The sequence below is a fragment of the Garra rufa genome, chromosome 24 (assembly GCF_049309525.1).
Source record: "Garra rufa chromosome 24, GarRuf1.0, whole genome shotgun sequence".
Classification (NCBI taxonomy): domain Eukaryota; kingdom Metazoa; phylum Chordata; class Actinopteri; order Cypriniformes; family Cyprinidae; genus Garra; species Garra rufa.
In genome coordinates this window covers 1,966,091-1,980,843 of record NC_133384.1, presented here as the reverse complement: position 1 = coordinate 1,980,843, position 14,753 = coordinate 1,966,091, and the positions used below count along the sequence as shown (strand labels likewise).

The window sequence follows — 14,753 nt, the reverse complement described above, 5'->3', positions numbered from 1 at the left end:
CTGTTAACCATATAGCTAAAGAGCATAGCATAAATCAAGAGGCACAGTCAACTTTGGAGAGGTATTTCTCGGGAATGGTAGCGAATATCAAAAATCTGTTCAGTCATTTCTATGCAGCTCAGTCCAAAGATCATCTGATCAGATTTTGGACAAAATAAAGAGTAACAATAACACTGTTTTTCATTAACTTCTCTACCGCCCTTTCCCCTCTCTATTCCCTTTCCACTCTCTACCGCCCTTCACCTCTCTACCCCCTTTCCCCTCTCTACCGCCCTTCACCTCTCTACCACCCTTTCACCTCTCTACCCCTTCACCTCTCTACCACCCTATCGCCTCTCTACCCCCTTTTCCCTCTCTACCATCCTTCACCTCTCTACCACCCTTTCCCCTCTCTACCCCCTTCACCTCTCTACCACCCTATCGCCTCTCTACCCCCTTTTCCCTCTCTACCACCCTTCACCTCTCTACCGCCCTTCACCTCTCTACCACCATATCGCCTCTCTACCCCCTTTTCCCTCTCTACCACCCTTCACCTCTCTACCGCCCTTCACCTCTCTACCGCCCTATCGCCTCCTTACCCCCTTTCCCCTCTCTACCACCTTTTCCCTCTCTACCGCCCTTCACCTCTCTACCGTCCTTCCCCTCTCTACCGCCCTTCACCTCTCTACCGCCCTATCGCCTCCTTACCCCCTTTCCCCTCTCTACCACCTTTTCCCTCTCTACCGCCCTTCACCTCTCTACCGTCCTTCCCCTCTCTACCACCCTTCACCTCTCTACCGCCCTTCACCTCTCTACCACCCTATCGCCTCTCTACCCCCTTTCCCCTCTCTACCACCCTTCACCTCTCTACCGCCCTTCACCTCTCTACCGCCCTATCGCCTCTCTACCCCCTTTCCCCTTTCTACCGCCCTTCACCTCTCTACCGCCCTTCACCTCTCTACCACCCTATCGCCTCTCTACCCCCTTTCCCCTCTCTACCAACCTTCACCTCTCTACCACCCTATCGCCTCTCTACCACCCTATTGCCTCTCTACTACCCTATCGCCTCTCTACCCCCTTTCCCCTCTCTACCACCCTTCACCTCTCTACCACCCTATCGCCTCTCTACCCCCTTTTCTGTCTCTCTCACCCTTCACCTCTTTACAGCCCTATCGCCTCCTTACCCTCTTTCCCCTCTCTACCGCCCTTCACCTCTCTACCGCCCTTCACCTCTCTACCACCCTTCACCTCTCTACCACCCTATCGCCTCTCTACCACCCTATCGCCTCTCTACCCCTTTCCCCTCTCTACCACCCCTTCACCTCTCTACCACCCTTCACCTCTCTACCACCCTATCCCCTCTCTACCCCCTTTCCCCTCTCTACCACCCTGTCACCTCTCTACCCCTTTTTGTCTCTACCACCCTTCACCTCTTTACAGCCCTATCGCCTCCTTACCCTCTTTCCCCTCTCTACCGCCCTTCACCTCTCTACTGCCCTTCACCTCTCTACCACCCTATCGCCTCCTTACCCTCTTTCCCCTCTCTACCGCCCTTCACCTCTCTACCACCCTATCGCCTCTCTACCCCCTTTCCCCTCTCTACCGCCCTTCACCTCTCTACCACCCTTTACCTCTCTACCATCCTTCACCTCTTTTCCACCCTATCGCCTCTCTACCACCCTATCGCCTCTCTACCCCTTTCCCCTCTCTACCACCCCTTCACCTCTCTACCCCCTTTCCCCTCTCGACCGCCCTTCACCTCTCTACCACCCTATCACCTCTCTACCCCCTTTTTTGTCTCTACCACCCTTCACCTCTTTATTGCCCTATCGCCTCCTTACCCTCTTTCCCCTCTCTACCACCCTTCACCTCTCTACCGCCCTTTTCCCCTAGAAAGATTAGTATGCTAAGCTAATTTAATAATTAAGTAGCTTATGGTTAACCTGATAGTTAAACTTTTAAACAACTTTTAAAATTTCTCATGTTTAAACACTTGCTACACACTGAATTTGTAGAAAAGCTTTAAAGCTTTAACCTTTTGTTTTAGACAGCATGCAAATCATACATTGTGGTTTATTTAATTTTACAGACTTGAGTTTTGTAAGGTAAATTTTGAGGAAATGGCTCCAAGTGACATGACATTATACACAATTTTATAAAGTTGCACCACACAGGATTCGAACCCACTACCTCCAAGTCAAGTGCCTGTCACCTATCTTGTTGCGCCACTGAGGAGATGGGTGGTGACACAGCTGCTGAAGTTCAGAAGTACAAATGAGAATCCATTCAAAGGAATGAATTGGTACATAAATGAACTGTAATTTAGCATTGTAGACAGATTAGCATGCTAAGCTAACTTAATAATAAAGTAGCTTATAGTTAACCGATGGCTAAAAAGCCACATTAGAACGAATGGCAACTAATTAGCATGCTAACCAATTAGCATGCTAAGCTAACTAGCATAAATTAAACAAACACAGGCACAGTCAACTTTGGAGAGGTATTTCTTTAGCCTGGCTAACGCCAGACCACGTTATGACTTCGTCATGATTCGTGGTCTGGGAACCACATGTTCATTTTCTCGTATTTGAGGCGTGGTGTACGAATGCCCAGAGCCGTTTATTGGGCGATACGAATGTCTATCAAATGCGCCTGTGCCAGAGCCGTACAGAGAGAGCTTTGTATGGCTCTGGCCTGTGCGTAGCTCATAGCCAATCATTTCAATTATACCGTATGACGTATGTAGAGCGAACGCCAAAAGTTGCTCTTTTTTCAAAATAAACTTGCGTTCTAAACTACTTAGAACACTATACACCGTGTCTACACCGGAACAGCTAAAGTCTGTCTACACTGGACGCGACAAGGCGACCGTTGCAAATCATTTAAACTTTGTGTGAGCACGTCATAAATAGAACGCGGCATCAGATTACTGTCTGGGATTTGCCGCCCCGCGCCGCATCCAGTGTAGACAGCATAATAGGTTCTAATGTCATTTGTCGCGTCGCATCACGCCGCTCCCGTCCGGTGTAGACACGGTGTAAGGCTGCATCGAAAGATAACTTCGCGTCTGCTGCCATGCTAGATCCATAGTTATTAACAAACTGCTTTGGTGAGTCGCATAGAAGGCGTCATCGTCTTGCTGCTCCCTCCCCGTTCTGTGATTGGTTCCCTATCTTAGGTGAAAATTAGGTCCATGGTTTCCAGACTAGACTAGCAGCGTGAATAAAATCGCGCTGCGCAAGGCAGTGTGGGGAAACCCAGGCTAGTATTTCTTGGGAACGGTAGTGAATATCAAAAATCTGTTCAGTCATTTCTGTGCGGCTTGGTCTAAAGATCATATGACCAGATTTTGGATAAAATTAGGAAAAATTTGCAGAAGGAGTAGGGAAAAAACTATTTTTCATTTTCTTCAATATGGCGGACAGACACACTGTTTGAAAATGACAAATGAGACATCGTCAGAATCTGCATAACCCAGGGAATAATACGATATAAAAATGATGAAATTTGGACAATGTTTTCAGTAGTTTTTGTAAGAATCGTTATATCGCTGGAACAGTAGGTGGCGCTGTCTTCAAACTTCTAAGGTACCTCCAGGACATTGTGTTGATGATGCCTATTTTTTGTGCAGATATGTCAAATGGTTCAAAAGATATTGCAATTTGTGTAAAATGTCAAAATGGCGGACACATGGTTCAGCCGATCCTGGGAAAATTGATATCCTCAGATTCGGCATGACCCAAGGAATCCACAGACACCAATGTAATGATTTTCTGATTAACTGTTCAAAAGTTATAAGCAAAAAAGTGCATTTTTGGTATCTCACGACCCATAGGTGGCGCTGTTCCCAACTTTGGCATGGACCCTCAGACCATGGTGCTGATGAAGCATACCAAGTTTCATTTCAATTGATTAAAGTTTGGCAGAGATATAGCCTCTGAACAGATTTTGGGTCAACCTCGTTAATTTTGCGACGTCATAACTTTTGAACAAAGATGAAGAAAAAAAATTGGTTTAGTCTCGTCTGTTCAGCTCAGTCCAGAGATCATCTGAACCAAGTTTGAGAAGAATTGGATCAATTTTGAAGGAGGAGTAGCAAAAAGACTGATTACAAAGTACTTTTCAAAATGGCCGCTACTGTAATGGGTGGAGTCTTAATGTAAGGTATTGAATGTGATCAGCCTGATGAGATGAATCATGTGTACTAAGTTTCATTTTGCTAGAATTAGGGGTTCAGGAGTTACTAGCATTTTAATATTTAATTTTTGGACTAGTGGTGGCGCTATAGAGTTGGTTCTAGGGACTCCAAATTTGGTCAGATTACTATTCATGGTCATGACTATACTTGTGCCAATTTTCATCATTTTCCTATATTGCGTTCATAGGGCTGCCATAGACTCCCATTGGACGAGCAGAATAATAATAAGAAAACATACAGATACAATAGGGCAGGGCTAATCAATTAGATTCATTTGAGGGCCGGATTATCAAACTGAAAATTTGAAGGGGGGCCAAGGGGGTGGGGCCCGTCCTGATCTCTTTCTAGGGGGGCCTATACAATTACATTGAAATGCATATTCACTAAAATGAAATAATATTACCAACACCAACATCTATAAAAGGTTAACATTAGTGCTGTTTGTCAATCAATAAAAATAAAAAAAATCACACATATTTCTGTAATTAATCATGATCAATCGCATATTTATATATTTATTTTGTCATAATTTCACACTGAACCTCCAAATTAAGGTAGAAACAACATAAAGTATATTTTAAAAATAGCCTATTATTAATGAAGTATTGATTTCAATACTGCTACTGGTGTCTGAATGAATTTTCTCTCAGTTTTACATATTGATTGTGTCTATTCAACATTACAGTATAATTGAAAGCCAATATTTTCAACATTTAATAGGCTCTGAAATATATAAGAACTTTTAATTTAGGTGATTTTAAAACGATCTTCACAAACTATAAATTGTATATGCATAAACTATACAGATTATTATTGCCATATACTGGTTACAATTGTGATTTTATGTATTTTAATTTGACAGAAGTGTTTGTTTACCTCAAAGTATATTTTGGCCATCAAAATAACATTCAAATTGGATCATAAGAGTTTTAAAGTGCTGAAAATGGTTGTGCAAAATGCTTGAAAGTCATTTAAAAGTGCTTGAATTTCTCTCTCAAAAGGTTGTACAAACCCTGAAATGAATACAGTAATAACAGAGTTCTGAGCAGAATTTTAATGGTTCTCACTAGATCTTTAAGCAACCTTAATTCATTCTGGGCGAATTCAAACACTTTTCACTGGATCTCGCAGCACTGTGCAGTGTCGCGAAATCAACTTTGGTTCCAGAGTAAAGGCCGTTCTGAGCTTGGACAAGCGTGTTTGCGTTGCGGTCCGAGCTGATAAACGGTCCGTGCAGCGCAGCTCAAACGTGGCGCGCTTTGGTTTCTCTTTCGTTTCGTTTGCCGTTTTATGTTTCTCATATGAAACAGAAATAGCAGCTCTTATGAGTTAAACTGCGCGGTGGTCGCGCCAGTGCGACTGCGCACAAAATTTAGTCGCACCGGCAGAAAAAATGAGACCACTTGGTCGCAGTCTGGAGCCCTACAAGCGCTTGTCAAATCTGCGGTCTCCGGTAGATTGTTGTTGTTCTTGGCTCTCTGTTTTTTTCTTTTTTGGTTGGCCCGGGCCAGTGTTGCCGCCTAGTTGACAAACTAATTAGTGCAAAAACAATAAGCCACCTGCGCGGACTTCTCCCTCGGGCCGGACGAAGATGATAGGCGGGCCGCCAATTGATTAGCCCTGCAATAGGGGCTACAGCCCTTCGGGCTTGGCCCCTAATGAAAAGATGCGATGATATGCAACATTTGGTGTGCAACAATTGATCAAAATCAGATGCAAATATCCTATACAATAGGATATCAAAACAGCATTATATTTTGCACATGACATTTTAATGACATTTTTCCTTTCTTAGGAATGGTATTATAACATTAATCTTTGCTTTTAGCTTCCTGGAGTTGAAGCATGTGAGCAGTACACGTTCCGTTATGGCCGTAACCCGCTGATGCAGCTGCCCTTGGCCATTAACCCATCTGGATGTGCCCGTTCTGAACCAAAAGCTTGCACACATGTCAAGAGGTTCGTGTTAAGGTATTCTGTATAATTTAAACTTTTTTCCGTCCATGTTTGTATTGGATTTCCTGCTTTCCCTGTGGTCTGTGAGTGAACATCTATTCATGTCCCAGTTTAGCCTGTGAGCTTGGTTTGCTGTTAACATTGCTCTCAGTTAGTCTTTGGGCATCCATTTTAATATTAAAAAAGAGAGAGTAAGTGATGAGAATTGGTTTATTTTGAGTTGGACATGGACAAAAAGTCATGCAATTCAGTGCGAGTCAAGAACAGTTTATTCAATGATTCAAACTCTGACTAATCTTTGAAGCTTTTTAACTTACTTATTTTAAAAACCTGGCTCATAACCTGAGTCATTTGTTTGCAAATCAGACTACATTGTTCATGTTTCATGTTGTCATGTTGTCCGTTTAATTTATCATTTCACTGCAGTCTTTCTCATCACATTCAAGTCAATCAGCTCAGATAAATTAATTTGTTTTGCTGTGGCACTGTAGATTTAGCATAGCAGCAGAAAAGACTGTTCTTAGAGTATAATACTCTAGTATACTATTGGAGTGTTTCTTTTAGAACATTTGGTCCACTTCAGCAGAATAATGTAATGCCGGTATTGGAATATTCATTAATGGAAGTAAGCAGCATAAATGACCTCAAAAATGGTTCTGAATAGGACCCAATATAAGTTCTGTTTGTTTGGTTTTTAAACGAAGTACGCATACTTATGTTTCTGATGCCTATGTTTCTAGGCCTCATACCCTAACCAGCAGTAGCTCCTCTAAGACTCTACAGACTCCTGGAAACCCGACTGAGATGGGTGTCGCCCCATACAGCAAGCAGTTTGTCCATTCCAAGTCCTCTCAGTACCGTCGTATGAAAGCTGAGTGGAAGTCCAACGTCTACCTGGCTCGTTCACGCATACAGGTAGAAACATCATTATGGTTTAGAGTCTAACAGAAAATTATGGGATTTAGTAGCTAAAAAGAGACATTGTTTGGATTAGCATGCTAACATAACTACTTAAACAATTTCTGCAGTAAATTTATGCAAATATTCTGTAAACAGAGAATACCCAGGGGCCGTTTGTTAAAAAGTAATCTGATCGGATTTTGGCCATCGGATTGGATCAAAAATATTTTGTTTGTTTGTTTGTTTTTTTGTGATCACTGATTGTAAACTACATTGGCACAATCATCAGAGATGGACCAGTCAGAAGTAGTTATTTATGTAAATAATATGCAAAACTAGAATGCAAATCATTGGCTTTTTTTCTCCCCCATGTCATTTTTTTCCCATCACTATGTCCCTTTAGGGGCTCTGTAGAGCACTAGTAATCCAGATTTGGAAACCTGAAAAAGTGTTTATCTGGATCGAGGTGATCCAATCCAATTTTGATTAAAAAAAAAAAACTGCACAAAAGTAAGATGGGTTGACTGATCCTGGTTAGCAAAACATGGGATTTCCAAATCCAGATCATTCTGATCCAGAATCAACTTTTTGAACAACTGGCCCCAAATGACCTATTGCATTTGACAACTTTTTGACAACGTTTGCCCACTGACAAAGAAATTATCAGTCTATAATTTTAATGGTAGGTTTATTTTAACAGTGAGAAACAGATTAACAAAAAAAACACATTTCAAAAAAGTTATGCATTTATTTGCATTTTAATGAGTGAAATAAGTATTTGATCCCCTATCAATCAGCAAGATTTCTGGCTCTCAGGTATCTTATACAGGTAACAAACTGAGATTAGGAGCACTCTCTTAAAGGGACTGAATAAAAGACACCTGTCTACAGAAGCAATCAATCAGTCAGCTTGGTGAGAAGGTGATGTTGGTGCGATTATTGGCAAATGGAAGAAACATAAAATAACTGTTGATCTCCCTTGGTCTGGGGATCCTTGAGGAGTTTCAATGATCATGAAGACAGTGAGGAATCAGCCCAGAACTACACAGGAGGATCTTGTCAATGATCTCAAGGCAGCTGGGACCATAGTCACCAAGAAAACAATTGGTAACACAATACGCAGTGAAGGACTGAAATCCTGCAGTGCCCACAAGGTCCCCCTGCTTAAGAAAGCACATGTACAGTCCCGTCTGAAGTTTGCCAATGAACATCTGAATGATTAAGAGGAGAACTGGGTAAAAGTGTTATGGTCAGATGAGACCAAAATCAAGCTCTTTGGCATCAACTCAACTCGTCATTTTTGGAGAAGGAGGAATGCTGTCTATGACCCCAAGAACTAGCCTGGAAAAATCCAGACCCTAATCTATTAAGATTATGGGTCTGGGATCGAGCAATGAAAATTGCCTAACTCGAGGGGCGGCACCAAACATGCATTTGAAACTCTAACTGCACGCAATTGGATAACGCCACGACCAATCACAACAATACACGCTTAGCTACCAGCAGAGCTAAATGATGTTTCATTAACAAAGTTCGGGAGAAGCGCGTCAGATGCTTAGCGTAAACATCACAAGTCAATCAGCGCCATAGGTTTAAATACAGCTGACTCACCTCAATTCACTCGATGGTTTATCAGTAACCCTCCACCACCCAATCTCATCACTCCGAGTTCTCGCTACTCCTATTGGGGGGTAACGTACTCTGGGTTTGGGCCACTCCCGAGCTCGGAGCCCTTCACCAGACAGCACGCCAAACATGCACTACTATTCTCCGGCTAATTATATGTAAGCGTGAACTCGTGAACTGATAGATTAAACTCTTGCCGTATCCAGTCGGCAAAACAGCAAAAACGTCCTTCTTGCAGAGGAACGATTCGAGTTTTTTGTTTTCTGTTCCTCTTTTATATGGAAAGCCAAGTCTAACTCGTTCATTGTAGCGGCCAAAGCCGTTTCAAACAACTTGTTGTTCATCTGTAGCGACAGCGATCTTTCAAAGTTTACTATATGATTCGGACGTCGCAGTGCTGTCATCATCAGCTTAGCTCGCCTCTGGCCCGCCTACATCAGATACACCGATTTGATTGGTTCCCACAATTGCTTACGTATTGCAGTAACCTGCATCATTGCTCGATGCCAGAGTGTCTTGCAGAGACAATTCAAATTGTGCTCTCGCGAGACCTCTGGATTTCCAGGGTACCCAAGAACACCATCCCCACCTTCAAATCAGCCAGGGCAATGGGTCGTGGAAGGGTATTGACAATGCATGTCAGTGACCCAAAACATACGGCCAAGACAACTCAAGTGGCTCAAGAAGAAGCACATTAAAGTCCTGGAGTGGCCTAGCCATTCTCCAGACCTTAATCTCATAGAAAATCTGTGGAGGGAGCTGAAGGTTTGAGTTGCCAAATGTCACTCTTGAACCTTAATGTCTTGGTGAGGATCTGCAAAGAAGAGTGGGACAAAATCCATCCTGAGATGTGTGCAAACCTGGTGGCCAACTACAAGAAACACCTGACCTCTGCCATCAAGGGTTTTGCCAGCAAGTACTAAGTACACACTGTTTTGTGAAGGGCTTAAATACTTATTTCACTCATTAAAATGCAATTCTTTTTTTAAAAATCTGTTTTTCTGGATTTTTTGTGTTGTTGTTGTTCTGTCTCTCAATGTTCAAATAATCCTACCATTAAAATGATAGACTGATAATTTCTTTGTCAGTGGGCAAACGTACAAAATCAGCATGGGATCAAATAATTTTTTCCCTCACTCTACAAGTGTGCATTGTAAGATGATGTTTTCCACTATACAATGCACGTTACTCAATCTTCTGTTTTCAGTATGAAGAATAATTAACATGATTTAATTTAATGTATTTATTTTTTAATAGTTGAACTGCCAGCAGTTACTGTAGGCCATTTTCCCTTATTACAATGTCATAGCATGCTATCAAATAAAATGTTCTTTAGTGTAATACTGTTGCAGTCGAATACAGTAAGCAATATACATTTCATACTATGCAGGATATAGAAATAATCTAGCTAATATTCTAATGTACTAACCTGTTTTTTTATCTTAAATCAAACCTGTTATAATTTGAAACTTGCATATTTTAATTCAGGGTTTAGGGCTGTACGCTGCTAGGGACATTGAGAAATACACCATGGTTATCGAATACATTGGTACCATCATTCGCAACGAGGTGGCGAACAGAAAAGAGAAGATGTATGAGGCACAGGTATGCTTCGTAATAAAACTGAATCTAAAATAATATTAAGTCATACAGAACAAGTGCATGTTTTGTCCATTTGTTGTTAATTCATTTTTGCTTGTTTTTTTTATTTGTTTTTCAGAATCGTGGAGTCTACATGTTTCGCATCGATAGTGAGCATGTAATTGATGCGACTATTTCAGGAGGACCTGCAAGGTGGAAAATTAACTTAAATTAAATTAAATTTTTTATATGCCAGCAGTGTTAGCTTTAGACACCAAGACTAGAAAAAATACTCTACACAAGTTACACAAACACAGTTGCTTAGCCAAAGCTTTGCAAGTGTGTGAATTCATATAGCTAGCTTTAAATATCAACTGCCTTGCTTTCTGGGTCTGACGGTAAATTTGTATCTAACATTTTTCTTTTTTTCCACCAGGTATATCAACCACTCCTGTGCACCCAACTGCATTGCTGAGGTTGTAAGCTTCGAGAGAGGTCACAAAATTATCATCAGCTCCAACCGTAGAATCCAGAGAGGCGAAGAGGTAAACTAGTTTATCCCATCAGTCTGATAGGAATTTGTTCTCCCCAATAGTACAGACATTTAACATTCTGGTCAATTTGTTTTCCTTTTCTAGTTGTGTTACGACTACAAGTTTGATCTGGAGGATGATCAGCATAAAATCCCTTGTCACTGTGGTGCAGTTAACTGCCGGAAATGGATGAATTGAAAGACATCAGCGAAACGATTGACAATTCAACATATGCATTCCTTTATTTTTTTTTTAGGCCCAGGAAATTACTTCAATTCTAATATATTTTTGACAAAGAAAAAAAAACATTGTTAGGACATGATGTAGACCGCAGAACTGTAGGGCGTTTTAAAGGCATAACAGCCTGGTGTTCATAAAGTTAAAACGACTCCAGGGGTCGGTTGTGGTTCAGTGGCGGAAGAGTTGATGTAGTTTATGATTGAGCACCTTCACCTAAAATAAAACAGGCTGCACACTGGTAACTCCGAATTGCAAAGACAATGTAAATGAAATTGTATTTTTTCCTGCATGAGAGACGAGACAATGTGCTCCGGCAGATGGCGAGTGAGTGGTAAATAGGATTTTCAGGTGGGCTTAGGCTTGAAAGTGCTGGCCACAGCCTTATTTAGATATAAAGAGGCAGGTCCTCTGGGTAAAATAAAATTTAAAAAATATATATATATATATATACACACAAATATATATACACATATAGTTACAGAAATGTAGACACCACTGAACAAGGAATGTACTGAGAAGACTTCCTTAGGGATAAAGCTAAGGGAATTATTAACTTGCACTAAAACAGAAAGATACCGTTTAAATACTTGATTCCATGAGTCAGTTTATTTTTTCCTTTGTTTGATTTCTGTAAAATAAGAGACAGCTTTTGTATTTATTATTGATTGAAGCTATTTTTTAAAGATGTGGAAAAGCAGAGAGTCGAGCTGCTGGGAAAGCCTGCCGAACGGTCAGAACATGTTACTTTATACGATGTGTAAATATCCGTCTATAAATGAAAATTTTTAAATACTCGACCAAATGTTACCTTAACTTTATCATAGCTGTCTGGGTGACCTTTTGTTTGTTTTCAACAAAATGAAATGGAAAAAAAAAAAAAAGATTTAAAAAAAGTATTTAAGAAGGATGTCAAGATATCATTTTGAGAGTATATGTATTGTATAAAATTGTACAGATTCTGTAAAAAATGAATTCAGAGTATTTTTGTTGTATTTAGAATGTAGAATCAATATTGTCTAAAATGATCTGACCACTTGAAGAACTTTTTCCTTCCTTTTGCTTTTTTTGCCATTTTTTTTTTTATATTTTCGCAATCAGAACGAGCACCAATCATGCTGAGGCGATTGTGAAATCTTAACTCTGTTCATCAGATTACTGTGCGCTGTGAATTCCCACCCATAATGCATTTGATAGTTTCCAATAGTGAGCACTAGCTGTTCTTAACGCTCCACAGCATAGACTCACATTTAGAACTTCAGATGAAGTTCAATGCCTTTCACATTCAGAAAACTTAATGCATAGACATCTAATGAAATGTAAAGTATGCTTCTTTCTTGTTTACATTTAAAGAATAAATGATGACTTATTTTTGGTGTTGGTAAAAGTAAAAATCATGGTATGATGTCACAAACTCAATGAAATAATTCAAACCTGGTGGTAGCACTTTGCAGACCAGTTTGAAATGAAGTTTTTTCATGTGCACAACTAATGTGGACTGCAATTGTTGGTATTCTTAAAACAGTCCTGAGCTTGTAATATACATGATGGCATGATGTATTTTTTCAATTTTCAGATAAATCAACTGTACATAATTTCTCAATGACTGGCTGTAATAAAATTTGTTTCTTGGATATTTTTTTTTCCTTTCTTGTACAATATTCAGACATTTAACAGTATTTGTCTTTTTTCTTTGTTCTGTATAGTAGTATCCGATGTTAAAACAAAGTTTTTTTTTTTTTCTTTTGAAGTATACAATGTGTGGGTTTTGGAGTTTGTGGAATCAGATTTAGAAACATTTACAAAAACAAAATAAAATATTTTACGTCATATATCTTTTCCTGTGTTCATTTTGAGGGTTAATCTGCACTTTTGAATGGACAAAGGTAGTTTAGGTGGGCAGGCTTTGTTCTTGAAGGAATAGTTCAACTAAAAATGAAAATATAATGTTTATCTGCTTACCAGTGGCGATTTCTTTAAGACTGCAAGGGAAGCTCAGCTTCCCCTATAATGTCACAAAATTAATGGTCAAATTACGTACTATTGTATTAACATTTTATTGACTAAAAATGCGTTAGAAAACGTTAATCTCAAAGACGAATTCGTTCAGAATCAGTTAGATATAGCAGGTCGGCTGACTTGATTTTCTTCTCATACATTCCCGTAGCGTCACAGTGCATTTCCCCATTGAAGCCCAGCGTCCATTGACTTCAATGGGGCTGCTTTGAACGTTTTTTTTCAGTGCTTTGAAACTAGACGGTCATTGGATAAACGCTGCGATTATGTCCCGCCCACGGACGCTCAGCGTCTCTGGGGGTGAATGAGGAGTGGGCTGGCCTGGACGCTGAGCTTCTGCGTGATGATTGGAGGGTCTGTCGTAAGATTGCATCTCCTTTTGACTGACAGCGATTTTGTCCTATAAGGAATCGCTGAAGCTATTCGTTCGCGCTCTCTGCGCTCAGTCCCATCGTGGTGGATTTCTCAAGTTCAGTCGAAATAAACACTGCTGCAACCTATTTCTTTATATTTGCTTGGCGAAATTGCTTGATTTTCATCATACATTTCACACAATTATACACCACATTCCTTGTTTCACTTTTACAGAGTTTAATATTTTTTTTTTAGATCATTCATTCATATGAAACTGCACAAGAAAAGTCACTGGAAAAGACGCCTAGTTGGTACGACAGGGTCACAGACCATTTTCTTGAAAAGGAACGTAGGGCAGAATTTACTTTTAAATAAATAGACAATTTTATGATGTAGACCGAAAATGAGCTTCCCCTATTTGACAGACCAGTAGCCGCCACTGCTGCTTACCCCCAGGGCATCCAAGATGTGACTTTGTTTCTTCAGTAGAACACAAACAAAGATTTTTAACTCAAACCATTGCAGTCTGTCATCATATAATGGCAGTCAATGGGATCCAAGGCTTTGAGAGTCAAAAAACATACACAGACAAAACCAAATTCAACCCTGCAGCTCGTGACGATACATTGAGGTGTTAAGACACAAATCGATCAGTCTGTGCAAGGAACTGAACAGTATTTAAATCATTTTTTACCTCTGATCCACCGCAATGTCCAACTGTCCTGGGCGCGTTCATAACAGCTAGCGCATCCTGAGCAAATGGTCAACAAATGTAGAATGGGAATGGGTGTGGGACACCAAGAACCATTTCAGATAATGGAGTGTCTGAGCTTTATTAACATACAGACAACAGCTGTTATGACAGGAGATACTTCATTTACATTATGGGTAATAATTTGTAACTGTATAAAAGGTTTGGACATTTGGGGTTCATTCTAGTTCTGTTGAACCCAAGGTACTACATGTACAGTCGTGGCCAAAAGTTTTGAGAATGACACAAATATTAGTTTTCACAAAGTTTGCTGCTAAACTGCTTTTAGATCTTTGTTTCAGTTGTTTCTGTGATGTACTGAAATATAATTACAAGCACTTCATACGTTTCAAAGGCTTTTATCGACAATTACATGACATTTATGCAAAGAGTCAGTATTTGCAGTGTTGGTCCTTCTTTTTCAGGACCTCTGCAATTCGACTGGGCATGCTCTCAATCAACTTCTGGGCCAAATCCTGACTGATAGCAACCCATTCTTTCATAATCACTTTTTGGAGTTTGTCAGAATTAGTGGTTTTTTGTTTGTCCACCTGCCTCTTGAGGATTGTCCACAAGTTTTAAGATCTGGGGAGTTTCCAGGCCATGGACCCAAAATGTCAAC

At 40.4% G+C, this 14,753-nt stretch overlaps 1 protein-coding gene across 1 annotated transcript in view; it reads left to right on the top strand.

Moving 5' to 3' along the window:
- The window catches only part of kmt2ca (lysine (K)-specific methyltransferase 2Ca), a 142,408-nt gene extending 129,568 nt beyond the window's left edge, over positions 1-12,840 (top strand). Inside the window, exons 55-60 of the mRNA XM_073830301.1 lie at positions 6,006-6,148; positions 6,874-7,048; positions 10,148-10,264; positions 10,380-10,453; positions 10,677-10,785; positions 10,879-12,840. Coding sequence (XP_073686402.1) covers positions 6,006-6,148; positions 6,874-7,048; positions 10,148-10,264; positions 10,380-10,453; positions 10,677-10,785; positions 10,879-10,971 — 711 coding nt within the window. The 3' untranslated portion in view covers positions 10,972-12,840. The remainder of the gene's footprint in view (positions 1-6,005; positions 6,149-6,873; positions 7,049-10,147; positions 10,265-10,379; positions 10,454-10,676; positions 10,786-10,878) is intronic.
- Positions 12,841-14,753: the final 1,913 nt, after the last annotated feature.